The sequence below is a fragment of the Sturnira hondurensis genome, unplaced genomic scaffold (assembly GCF_014824575.4).
Source record: "Sturnira hondurensis isolate 20B ecotype Veracruz unplaced genomic scaffold, ASM1482457v3 Scaffold0001872, whole genome shotgun sequence".
In the NCBI taxonomy this organism is placed as follows: domain Eukaryota; kingdom Metazoa; phylum Chordata; class Mammalia; order Chiroptera; family Phyllostomidae; genus Sturnira; species Sturnira hondurensis.
In genome coordinates, this window is record NW_028074503.1 from 27772383 (window position 1) to 27786249 (window position 13867).

General features: G+C 43.4%; 1 protein-coding gene across 20 annotated transcripts in view; it reads right to left on the minus strand.

Moving 5' to 3' along the window:
- Positions 1–1798: 1798 nt before the first annotated feature.
- The window catches only part of TCF4 (transcription factor 4), a 332565-nt gene continuing 320496 nt past the window's right edge, over positions 1799–13867 (minus strand). For 14 of the 20 annotated variants that reach the window (XM_037034619.1, XM_037034665.1, XM_037034636.1 and 11 more), the window contains 5 exons: positions 8103–8238; positions 6341–6503; positions 2934–3163; positions 2342–2481; positions 1799–2153 (listed from right to left, as the gene is read on the minus strand). In XM_037034619.1, the coding sequence (XP_036890514.1) occupies positions 2345–2481; positions 2934–3163; positions 6341–6503; positions 8103–8238 (666 nt within the window). In that variant the 3' untranslated portion in view covers positions 1799–2153; positions 2342–2344. The remainder of the gene's footprint in view (positions 2154–2341; positions 2482–2933; positions 3164–6340; positions 6504–8102; positions 8239–13867) is intronic. The other 6 variants (XM_037034656.1, XM_037034647.1, XM_037034643.1 and 3 more) reach the window with 1 other exon arrangement.

Below are 13867 nucleotides of genomic sequence, written 5' to 3' on the forward strand. Positions count from 1 at the left end.
CACACATACACACAGCTAATCAAAATGTTTATGGGTTTGTAAAAGATGACCACGTGGTAACTATCTTATTTGTTCTTACATTTTCAGAAATGAACATAAAATTCAGATTCTTGTAGCTCACTATTTCATTTAAATGAGACATTTTTAAACCACAGTTAAAAAAAAAACAAAAACCAATACAATGTATTAAAACACATAATAACAAGAGTCTACGTGTAAAAATATAACTTTTACATACACAATTTCAAAATAATGATACGTTTGCCATTTGTTGCATAAAATTTACAAATGTATTTCATTACTATATAACTGGCAAAACAGGAGAACAGATGGAACATTTAGACCATTTTGATGGATTTATGGCATTTACTCAGTGCTGATAGGTGGAAAAAACTACTTGAACAGGGATTTTTTTTCTTAATACATGCCAAGATCGTGTGGCTGTAAAATAGAAACGAGTTAGAGACAAAAGGATGCTGACAAATACTTAACTAGGAGCACTGTTTACTGCACTGTACACCAAAGTCAACCATTATAAAGATTCACGATGGAAGTTGGTTCAGTTGTGCCCAGACGTCAAAGCTCGCTATCTGATGGGCTGCTGTGCCATAGCTTGATCCATGCTTCTATCAAATAGGTTAAGTATAAACTTCATTCATACTGGCCAGAGAAATACTGCACTGCCCCTCCTCAAGAAAGTGCAACTTAATGCTTTAGGACGTATAAGGCTTATTATAATGCTGCATGATGATTCAATGTTGGCATTTTTCAGACGAAGGAGGAAGCAGTTAAGTCATCTACATCTTAGTAAACCCAGTGTGAAAAAAAAAATCCAGAAAGCAACAAAATCAATCAGCTCTGTCACACTACTTGCAATTTTCTCATTTGATGGTTTTTGAACTTTACTTGTTTTTTTTGTTTTTGTTTTTTTCCAAAAATCTGACCATGTATTCAGAAACGCCTCACTGCACACTACTTCGGCTACACATGTAGGTAACACTTTAATCATTTTGTTAAATCACAGCCACTTTGATTATGTTATGTTTCCGATGATATAAACATTGGAAGGCACAGTGGTAACATTGTAGCATTCTAACCTTGTACCTCTGAAAATCCCAGAATAGGGTCACAAACGCAACATTACAATTCAGACAAACTCTTTTTGCCATGTCTTAGTAATGCTGCTTGTAATATCTACACATGATGTGACTTTTAAGTCCTGTGTTCCCAAAAGACTGGAGAAACAACTTTCTACTTATTTATGAATGAAAGCAACATTAGGGTCAGCATTTCATCCTGCACTACCCCTCCGGAAGCAGAGTTGGCACTACAGGTTACAATAACAAACCAGGAAGAGGGGACAGAAATAAGACCAAAAAAAAAATTCATATTTACAGTAAAATCTTTCTTTTAAAAAAGTTAATCAGTACTATTTTTTTTTTACAGGAGAAAAAAGTCTGAAACAAATGAACAAAAGCTTACCATAGTCACTAAATTTTTAATATATATTTATATATATATTTATATATATATTTGTCATAGGTCTATAAGATCCATCTGTTCCTCCTACCCTAAGGAATGGCTAATGTCATCACTTCGCTGTCATCAGGACGTTTGCTGGTTTTGTTACGAGGGCAGCCGAGCTCCCCTTATTCACTACCCAGTAATTACAAACACTAGCTGACTTGAATACCAACAAAGACGTTCATGTAGTTTTCTTCAGAAGTACACTTTTTCATTATTGCAAGTTTACAATTTTTAAATTAAATATTTTTTTCAGACTTACAAATTAATTATATTTTTTTTCCAAAAGAAGTTTAGGCACAAATGCATTGTTCCACAGTGTGGAAAGATTGCCATTCAGTCTCCGGGCTGCGTCCCAGCCTGCACACGCCGCTCTGCACATTCTGAATGATATGTTAGAGAGAGTCATCCCTCAAGTTGCACTTTTTTTCTTTCTTTTTTTTGTTTGTTTTTCGGTTTTTTGATAATTGGGAATGCTGAAACCTCTTGCGTCTGCGATTCATAACTACTCAGACTTGTCTTATATTACAAAAAAGGGGGTTAAGGAGAAGTGTTTATGTGGGCTTAAGATAATACAGCTGTTAAGGAAGTGGTCTCTTGTATTAATGAAGCAATGTGGCAACTTGGACCTGAGAAGGAAAGAAAAAAGAAGAAAAATTAGTTAATATATTTGTAACAGAACCAGTAAATGTTTTATTTACAATTCTTTTTTTCAAGGGGAAAATCTGTAAACTTGGGGGAAATGTGGCTGTCCTTGCCAGGGCCCTGGTGGGACTAACAAAGGGAAGACTGTAGACGCAGCTGAAAGCACACTTGCCCTTTACATCTGTCCCATGTGATTCGACGCGTCTCCCATTCCGGGGTGGGGGCCCGCCAAGGACAGCGGGGGAGGCTCTGATGACACCTTCTCTTCCTCCCTTCTTTTCAGACATGCGGCTTTCGGGTTCAGATTCCTTTCTGTGGGAGAGAAGCACAGAGCACTGGGTCAGTGTCAGGGCAGCCGGCAGAGGCGGTGGGCGCTCTGCTGATGGCCCTTTTCTCAGGTTTTATGCCACAGAACAGAGACTCCTCTGCTCAGGGGCTAGTAGAAGGTGGACTGCATGGGGCATCTGCAGAGCTGCTTTATGGAATAGTGGAAGTTGGAGATGCAAATGAAATAAGCTCCGATGACTGACAGTGCACAGGGAAGCGTCATAACATGGTCTCAGTCGTGAAGAAGCCTGTAACTTAATTACAGGAGAAAGCGGACTGGCCGTATAGATTTAGACATCGTCTGCTGTGCACGTAATTATTCTGAATGATGCTGTATAGTCTCCTATCAGCTCCTGCTCAAGGCAGGTTGGTCCAGCAGGGCCCCCTCCCACTTGGTGAGACTGTGGCTTCTGCGAGGAGCCGCGGCATGTACTGACCTCGGACCTGCTGCTCCAGGCTGAGGATGACAGCCACGGCCTGGTGCAGGATCAGGAGCTTGGTCTGGGGCTTGTCGCTCTTGAGGTGGAGCTGCACCATGCGGCCGAGCTCCTTGAAAGCCTCGTTGATGTCGCGGACCCGCAGGCGCTCGCGGGCATTGTTGGCCATCCTCCGCTCCTTCTCGCGCTCTGCCTTCTGCTCGGGGGTCAGGTCCTCGTCATCATTATTGCTGCGGGACAAAAGGGATGCGACATTTTCTAATGGTGTGGGGAAAAAGAAGGTGTCCAAACCACTTTTGTTTTCTTCCGTCTCACGCTCTCATCCTTGGTAGAAGGTTACAGGCACCTGAGCCTGGGCTTGCTTAGATGGTCGTCCCGGTCCCTAGGTATCAAACCCAAAGCAAACGGGAAAGGTTAAAGTTGGGGCCCAGCGTGTGTCCGTCCTAATGTAGAAGGGCAAGAGGCTGCACGCTGCAGAGCAGGCCACGGTCAGCTTCGGCTGAAGCCACACTGCAGGACAACCATTCAGAAATCATTTTAGATGGAAGCTGTTTTGCTTTTTCAGACTTTCACACTGTGACCTCTGAAACTTAAGGGAAGTTAAGTGACTGTGAAAACATTTTGATAGGTCAAAATTAACATGGTGCCACTAAACACGATTAAGAAGAGGGTCCTGTGTACCGGGAGTGAGGACTTTTCTCCAGGTCTCGCCACTAATTTGCGTTAAAGGTGTGGTCATTCTGCTGAATGTATCTGAGTCACATGTTCTCCGTGGATGAACTAAAATTAGAAAAACACGATCTCCATGGCCTGTCACGTGATGGATGTCTGTGATCCCACAAACAAGTTAGGGGAAGCCCGAGTTGACACGAGCTGTGTAAAACGAACAAAACAGAAACCGAAGATCTATCGGTTAGATCTTTTGACTCACTGTGAGTCAAAGATGAAGCCAAAAAGCTACTCTCCGATTGTGAGGACAGGAATACTATGTGATTCATGTGAAAGGCATGGTTGGACCCTGCCGAGTCTGGAAAGGTGAGATTACTTCTGTTTGTGGGTGTCATGCCAACAAATTAGAAGAAAGCTTTGAATGGAGGGCAGATAGGCTGATGAGCCATCTGGAAAGGATATCATACAAGGAAGGTTTCACAGAATCAGGGTTTCGGATTTCTCATGGGCGATTGTATAAGAAAGAGCAGCGTGGGAGACGCCTTGTTTCACGAAGGCAGAACAGAAAGAAAAACTCTTGAGTGGAACGGTTTGATTTAATATGAGCAAGAGAGTTTTGGGGTATGAGTGAGATGACAAATACACTTCACCACAAGTAAAAGGCTCTCCATCACAAGAAATGATACGGAAGGTGGCCATCTACAAGGACATCAGCCTGGAGATCTAATCACTGATCTAAAGAACCATGAAGGCTGGCCTCTACTTTAAAATTCCACGAATCTGAAATGGTCACAGGAAAAGATGCTAATCACAACACTTTGGAGCTGCAGAACATTTGGGAAGTTATCTAGGCCATTCAGTGTACGCTTCATGAAACTGGCTTAGAATCCAGGGCTCTGAATCTTCTACTTTGGAGACTCTCTGGGTAACTTCCACATTGCAATAAGGATCAACTATGGTTGAGGAGCTCCAATCAATCAAAAACGGAAGTGATATTCTTGGGTTGTGAGCACATGTTGCACAGAAAGATGACCTATGTAAGCCAAGAACATGTGCACACGAGGGGAGCGGGGAGACAACCAAGGAAGACGCTGCAAGCTCATCTCCCCAAAGGTTAAACGCTCTTCCAGATGGGACCGCCTGCTGTAGATGCGTGCTAGCACGCGCACAGCCGAGCAGAACCCGCCAGGAAGGCTGTGCCGTCTGAGCCTCCTGACTGCCTCTGCTGATCCTTCGCTCCCTCACCCATGACCTCTGCCGATGCCATGGAAACTAAGGTAACTGTTCATTCACGTCCACATTCCACTGTAAGATGTGATACGTGGGAAAAGAACAGAGTCAAGTTTCTGCTAGGCCTGTCCTGAAGTTAAAAATCAGGGGTGACAGTTTTGTGCCTCAAACCTGTGCCAAGCCTTTCACTGAGTGGGCCAGAAAACAGGACCTGCTTTCCAGAGGTATTCAGGCTAATAACTAATTAGAATTGGTTGTGTAAATAAAACTGCCTGGATTTGAAAAGCACTGCCTTACCACACGGTTTTGGAGGCCTAAGTAAATGTCACAAGAGTGACCTTTTAAAATAAGAAGGTTCTTAACAACAAGTTAAAACGTACCGAAACTGTAAAGGTCCCACTGATCCATTAATATGCGTATGTTATGGCCACTACTTAAGTGACCCCAGAACCAACAGAGACAATAGTGAGCATGTGAAAGCCCTTCCTCGGATCTCTTAAAAATGTGGCTAAGAGCCAGGAAACCGCAGCGATGGTGAAAGGTATAAGCTAGAAGCTCTTGGCAGTTTTGGAACTTGTGGCAGGTCATGTAATAACGTTTATGTTAATAATTACAAAGGCAGTATGAAAAGGTGGCATGTTCTTAATTCCTACAGGGCACTGGATATAACCTTGAGAACAACAGCCTTTAAAAGGGAGGTATACCTGGCCCTGGCAGGGCAGCTCAGTGGGTGAGCGCGGCACACAGAAGAAGCACCAATGAATGCACATGTCAGTGGGATCACAGCTGATGCTTCTTTTCCTCTTTCCCTAAAATCAGTTTTTAAAAGTCTTTCTTAAAAAATAAATAAAAGGAAGGTATAGTCTGGGTACATTTAATTTGCAAATCTAAACGACCCAATGGACTTGACCGTAGAGAGTATGGGCGCACGGTATTCCAAACCACTTGGTTATCAGATTACAGTTAAAGTTCCAAGGCAGAGGTTCTAATTTAAAGACATTGAATGCTGTATTTAAGGGAGCCAACCAGAAGCTATTTCCTGCTGTTGTATTTTCTACAGGTGGAAGTTTCAGGAGAAAAACCATTAGCAGTTTAGGCGTTGCTCTTATATACGTACATCCACATCCTTGGGGTATTTTCTCTTTTTTTGAGGTAAGAAAAACATCACAGTTGCATATGTATCAATTGAGTTTTCAATATCACAAATTTCTCTTTTTAAAAAGATTTTAGAAAGAACACTTCTGACCAAATTTGTAGAACAAGTATCAGTTACAAATTGCTTGTACTGTGTGTAATTAGCACTGGGTCCAAATGGACAAATGCAAAGACTTTCCAGGCATCACTAGAGTACAGACAGTATCTGAAACGATACGCTAGTACCTCTAGCACAGGCCTTTAGTTCCCATTTTACCTGCCAGGAAAAAACTGAATAGTTTCTTCCTGTTCTGTTCACTTCATCAAAGTCCAATAAAGGAATTAAATGAAGCGACAGTATTATATACTGTTACCTAGATCTTGACCTAGTAATTGATTTGATATCCTTCTTGTCGTCGTCTAGTTTCTTGTCCTCGGAAGATTTCGTGTCTTGCAGGTTCTCATCGCCCTCGTCGTCGGATTTGATCTCAGAGCTGCCGGAGGAGACGCTCTGGCCCTGCAGTCCTGGAGGCATGCCTGCGGGAAGAGCAAGACTGGGTCACATTTCCACCGAAGACTCGAGGCACAAGCATGCACAGGCCAGACTTTGGGGCTGCCAGCCACACAACTCACACTGCTGAACTGTGATCCTTCTGGCATTTGTATGTGTGTGTGTGTGTGCGCGCGTGTGTGTGCGCTACCTGGCAAAGTTTCAAAAACGCACCTGCGGAAACAAGTTTTCTTGTCATTGGCTCTGAGGTTAAATTCTATTTTGCAATCTTTTGGAGTAGATGGTAATTTCACTGTCTACAAAACATCAACTTAATTGCAATGAAAATCATAATCATGAAAATCACATACCTCAATGTTCTGATTAAGAACCCAAGTAAATATCAGCTATTATATTGAGTTTCTTCCATATGCAATGATTTAATAGAAAAATGTCCTTAAAATATAATTCCCAGGGAGTACACTAACTATGTGCAGTCAGGGCTTCAATAGATACCCTAATGATATACCGAAATTAGTCTGCTCTTATCCTCAAAGAATAATCAGCATTGAAAAAATGGTGCACATGGAAAGAAGAAAGCTGCTCAGAGAAGAAATTTCTAGCTTTCCCATTGCTCAAGTTTCAAGATCACGACTCCGTGTGAACCTGACTGCCGTATAGTCATTTGTTGCTCAGGCAGGAGCACATCGAGTATTACTCTGTATGTGTAACCTGTGTGGTCTAGAGCCTTGTCATTCAAAACTGGGTCCATGGGCCAGGAGCCTCCTTACCACCTGGGAGCCCATAAGAAGTGCAGAATTGCACCCCTACCGAACCAGAGTCTGCGTTTATCGAGACCCGAAGGCCGTGCTGAAAGTGTAGGAAGCACTGATCTAGGACAGGGAAGGGAAACCAAAGGCTTGGTAAAAGATCTGCCACCATTGAAACAAAAGTGGGGAGGCACACCTGGGCAGGATTAACACTCGGATTGGTACAATGTGAAAGGGCACTTACACATATTCCTGTGTTAGTGTTATCGTTTTTATTCTGAAGGCGAGGGGAATGAGAAGATGCCATTTGCCCCCTCGTCACCTGGTCAGTCCCACAGGGAGCAGGGCACCCTGACCTTGCCTCAACAGTACTGTACCCCGGGGTCATGAGAAGCCCTTCGCAGAGAGTGGTAGGAGGCCTTACAGGCCTGGATGACTCACCACCGAAAATCATCCAAGTTCCATTTTTTTTACGTACCTATATTTCCTTCAATCTTCAACAACAAAAACAATTTCCTTCCTTCCTATTCATTTGGAAATATCATTGTTAGGCTACAACTAACCGAATTAGACAACCTGAATGAGCAAAATGTGGAAATAGCTAACATAAAATTTCCTCTCACCAGTCTGTTGTCTCATTCCCTGCTGAAATAGTACCAGGATTTCAGAGGATGTTTCAGAAAACTGCTACTGAAGAAACACAATTTGTCGGCTACATTCTAAGTACTTTCCCATTTACTTGCCGTTTTGGGGCCGAATTTGATTCCCGGTTGTCTGACAGTGCTTCCTGAGGGCGCATGCCAGGGGAGACTGGGGCCGACCCCAGCTCCACCACTGTTCAAGTGGGGTCAGAACTGCCCTTGGAGGTGGACCTACCTCTGTAAGGGTCCTGGGGCGGGTTCAAATCCGGGGACGTGGCAGACTGGACAGGAAGCTGCGGGACAGGAACCTGGTTTGGCACAAGAGAATGGCTGCCTCTGAGGGCCACACCATCTTCACGATGGGCCCCAACCTGCAAGGTGAGAGAAACCATAGAGTTTAGTGGGAACCAGCGGTGATTTCCCCAGGGAGCAAGGACCTGAGGAAGACTGGGCTGTGCAAAACAGAACTCCCAAATGCATTTCACTAGAGGGCGCTGAAGGACCACACATACACCTATAGAGCCCTGCAAAACACGAAGCCCTGGAAGATGCCGCCTGTACGCTCGGTGACAAACACGGCAGAGGAGCTCAGGCAGGTAAAACGTCAAATTGTCTCCCAGGGTGCTGCAGTGGAGTGCACTGATTCGTACCCATCTGTCTTCTATCATGTCCGCCAACAGATCTGACAATTATCTTAATGCCCATATGCTTAATTGTGGGCTTCTCAATTCCCCCATTGCTATCGGAAATCCTACAGGAATTTCAATTTGGCATCCGACTTTCATTTCAGGGGATAAGATTCTCAGGCCTGCCATTTTTTTTCCATAATGCCAGCTAAGCCTCTGACAGCGGAAGCTACAGCAGTATGGGACATAGCCCCTGCTCGGTACAAATATAATAAAATGTCACCTGGCTTTCCAAAACTGGCAGCCCATTCCAAATTAATGTTTACTGTATTTCATCAGCTGCTGAGTTCCAAATCCAAAGGGGGACCGCTTCTGCCAATGCCACCACACCGGAAAATGGACCAATAAAGGTTTTATTAAACACACCAGTAATGCCATCATTGCCATGCAAAGATGTTTGGACATTTTTCCATTTTTTTTTCACCGTTCTGATCCTAGGAAGACACCATATTGTAAACACTCTCTATGCTTCCAAGAATAAAATCATAGCATACAGCATGATGACTTGGTCTGAAAAAACACTGCTGAGCTTTTTATTAACTACTACTACCTACTCGGAGGTCCAGAGACGTGAAGCTCACGGAGCCCAGGCAGCATCGCTGACTTCGTGGCGGACGCCTTAAAGCAGAACCGTTCAGCTTTTGCAAACTAGGGGCAATCTGGGTAGCTGCATTTTCGTTTGCACAGTTATTTTCTTAGCTTGTTAGGTGAACACTCACACAGGACAGTGATTCTAACATTGAAAATACTTATCCATGAATTTAGACTGTGGTAAGTCAAAAACTGGAATTTTTTCCAATCCAAAATATAGAGCCACAGAGGCGAATTTGCATTCACTCCTTCGCTACCAGATGTTTACAAAGAGTCTTCTCAAAGAAAGCAACAACGACAGGAATGTAAACTGGCAACAGTAACGTCCCCAGAAACGAACAAAGCACACACTAGCTGAAGGCAGCCCAGCATAAAGTTTTCACTTTTGCACACTCTGGAGCAATACGGGAGAAAATAATTCAGGGGCAGGGGGGAAAGGGTCATATAAATTGTACTAATTGTTCAGATTCAAAATACAGCAAGACAGGATTTAAAGGCTCGTGGACACAGGGAAGTATAAACCAATGCTGCAGCTCAGAGACCCAAGCCACCCGCCCCATGTGGGCCAGTCCCCTTCTGGGATCTTTCTGAATGGTGGCTTCGGCTTCTCTGTGAGTGAAGCGAAGGCACCGAGACCCGACTCTCTCAACGCAGCCCATTCCTTCTTCGCCACAAGTTGGTCTCCCTGAACCCCCCACTCACTGGTTCTAGTTTCGGCTGCTGGAGGCCCAGGTAAGTGCCAGCCCTTCTCACACACGTGGTGCCTCTGCCACGGAAGCCTGTTCTCTCACAGCCCGCACAGCTCCGCCCACCATTCCTCACTCCCTGCCGGTATAGGTTTTTACTGTCCCTCCCAAACAAAGACCGATAGCTATTTTCCATTCGGGTTTTGATTTGCCATTTTTGTATTTGTGCATTTCCCAGCTGCCTCAACCAATGATTATCCTTCCAATCTAAGATGTCGACTTAGGTGTAGGCCTACTTTAGCCTACATTAGCCTACTTAGATGTAGGCTTGGATTTCACAGGTCTTGATCAAACAGTAGCTCTTTAAGTCTGTCAATCAATGTTAACCTAAAGAATTACCGTAGTGCTGATTCATATTTATTGGTATTCCCAGTGGATTTAATTTCTTGAGTTTCCACATAAGACGGTTCTAAGTCAGAATCCCTGAAGGCAACCACATATCTGAGGCATAGCAGAGATGTATACTGCTTTTATTTCAGGATCTTCCTATCAAAATTTTCAAGCCTGCTTTGTAGGCATCTACGATGTAACTTAAGGTTAATATTTTGCTTTTCGCTTAAAATATATTCAGACATTGATCCTGCTATTTCTTTCTTCCCTTCTGGGTCACATTAAGATTAGTTTTTACAAGGGGAAAAAAGAGCTCACAACCAATTACCTTTATATTTTCTTTGCCTCAACTGTTAAGAAAGACAGTATAACCGAGTGAGAAGAATAAAATAACAAGGGTGTAACTGGTTTCTTTAATAGCTGTACAACCATGGGTTACGTCATTCAACCTCAAAATGGAGAAAATAGTAGTAGACGTTTTGGAGAGTAAGTCCTACATTTTCTGGAAGAAGCAATACAGGAAACAAGTGGTACACAGCCGTCATACAGTCACGTGTTCTCACTGGAAGTATGTGCCTGTTATGTAACAGGGAGGGGCTGTGTCAGTTCGAGAACCCTCAGAATGCAAGTGGCCCTCAACCACAATTGTCTTTGCACTTTTGGTCTCTGTTCTGTTCATATCCATTTGATTTTAAATCTTTCTCCTGCACAATGGCAACAACATCCTAAATGGTATTATAAATATGTTTAAGAATATAGTTGTTCCAACTATGTTTCTGTTCAGATTTTAGCCATTCATGTTACCTAATTTTATACATTTTCTACAGATCACTTTAGATCATCTCAAGTCATACGCCAATTGTTCTCCCATAAAGGAAACTGGAGATCAAGTTATGCTTAAGGTGGTGAGACCTCCCTCGTAGACCCTGCGCACCCCGAAGGAGTGGCCGGTGACAGGTCCCGGTCCGTGTGGTGATGAGCTCCAGCCTCCGGGGTCAATGCCACGGCCTCTGGCTATAACATATTCCAACCTGAAGAACTAGCATTGCCACAACCAGCGTGTTTCCTTGACCACAAACATCATGCCCTACTTATTTCTCTTTCAGAAACACTAAAAGGCAAAGAAAGAAAGACAGCAGCAGGCAGCCAGCACAAGTCCACGCTGAGAGTCACTCCGAAAGAATGGAGGAACTGACGCCGCTGTCAGTGTAGACGAGGGTCAGGATCTGTCCACCTTCTTCCTGACAAATCTGTGACAATGTCATGACAAGAAAGCAGATTCCTTCAACCTACAGAGAGGTTCTAGAAGGGCCCTTCCTTTTTTTTTTTTAAAGAAAATTCATACTTCATTAAAGGCCTATTTTGGTAACCTTTTCACCTATACAAGCAATAGTTTAAAATTAAAAGCCAGCCTGTGAGAGCAGTTCATTTGATCAATACTGATTACAAGTTTCTTCTCGGCCTTTAAGAAGAACCTTCTTACAGTCACACACACAATGTGGTTTTAGTAGATTTACACTAAAAGTAAATGACAGAACTAAAATCTAAAATAATTCAATAATTGTTCGTTATCAAAGTGTACACTTATTAATTAAAAAAAATGTACTAATTCTAGTCCATGCCTGTCATGCTGTGAGGCGCTGGGGACAGGATGGTGAAGGAGCTGGGTGTGGCCCCGTCTTGGGGAGCTTGTGCAGATCCTCTGTGAAACTTCAGTGTGCTTATCAATTTTGTGGGCAGTTTTAATAGTAAGAACCAAAGCCTCATTCAAGCTCGCTCAAGTGATAGCTGTCAGGGCAGAGGGGAAGTTGGGGGAAAAGGTGAAGAAATAAAGCAAAAAAAATACCCCACAGACACAGACAATGGTGTGGTGACGACCACAGGGAAAGGGGGATGAGGAGAGGTCGAACAGGGTATGGGGAGGGTAAACGGTGACGGAAGGAGACTTGACTTTGGGTGGCGGGGACACAACACGACATACGGATGACATGTTAGAGAACTGTACACCCGAAACCTCTATAGCTGAATTAACCACTGTCATCCCAACAAATTCAATTTAAAAAGGCTTATTGTGAAGGTTTCTGTCATTTAGGATTTGGACTGGGCTGACTCTCCGGACCAAGAGAGATTCCAGCCCACCTCCCCCCTCTGCGGTACCTGGGTCCCTCTGGCTTCCGCCCACTTCTGATCCCGCCTGACCTCTTCCTTCCTGGTGTCACACGGGATATTCTCAGGTTCCGTACCTGCTGCCGAGTCCCTTTCTGTCTTAGTGTTTCTCAGTTCAGAATGCGAGATCACCTGATGGCCCAGCTTGTCATTTTGAAGCAGACGTGGACCATCCTGTGAATGAGCCACCCTAGGACAGGCGTCCCCATTCGTGGTCCAAAGAGCTACAAGAGGGAGAGGAGGCCTGATCACCTGGTCTTAACACACCTGCCCCTTGTGTGGCCTGCGGATCATGGCTATGACATGTAAATGTCTGAGTCACATTTCAGCTCAAGTTATATTCAAACTGCAACACAGCTACTTAAATTCTCCTGTGCTCATTTATCATTGGGAATAATTAAATAACTTTACAAGTGCATTACTTCTTTTGAATATGTAAACACCACATAATTTTCAATAACCTTACTTCCTGAGGATAAGACTAATATATCAGAAGCACTTTTACATCATAGTATATGGAGTTTCAGGGCTTGGAAAGACTTGGAAACCCTTCGGGCCAAATTCCTCCTTTGACAGAGAAGAGCTAAGTAAGGCTGGATATGGTTATGTGAATTTAGTGAACATCTAGTTAGAGGGTTAAAAAACAAATTTCCAACTCGAAAAACTTATAACATTGAACAATCTGACTGGGTATATGGACAGGCTAAGGCAAAAGTAGGTTTACAGTTGTTCCTATGGAAAATAATACAGTAATTAATAAGTAATAATACAAGAATAAACTCTGTTTTGTGTACTCACAACTGTAAACCTACTTTGCCCCACCCTGTATATGAATTTTAGGAACAAAAGGGTTTACTTTCTGTAGATTTGTTTTCAAATTGTGTGTGTGCACACACATGTATGTATATATGTGAATCTGTGTGAGTGCAGATACAGACATGGGTATGTAAAATCATTTAAATTTTTTTATCATAGAGGAAAAAACGTCATGGTTCCCCACTCAGGCCAAGACCAAGAGGTCTAACAAGATTACAAAATTTATTATCTGCCACAACCCCTCCAACATACAGATTTAAGAGCTACGCGGCTTCCAATCACACGCCTGCTGGCAAGGCTGCTTTTACGTGGAGCTGCACCCAGCGTCCTGGTGAACACCCTGATCCTGATCCTCAAGCGACCAACAAACACCACAAACAAAAAAGACACTCGGTGTTTCTGTTCTCTTTGTTCCCAGGGAGCATTGTGAAAGTAATTACTCTGTTGTATTTAAGAGGCCTATTTCATGGATGGGAAAATGTATTAAATTTCATTTGGCAGTTATTCAATCCTTGTTAATGTTATCTCCAGAGATAGCTGCTCCAAAACAGGCTTTCAGACCTCGGTTCCTTCTCTGCTACCACAATCCTTCTGAAAGAGCGCAGGGTGTGAAATTCAGGGAACTTGTCCTCAGTGTCTAGATCAAGTGATAACGACACAAAACC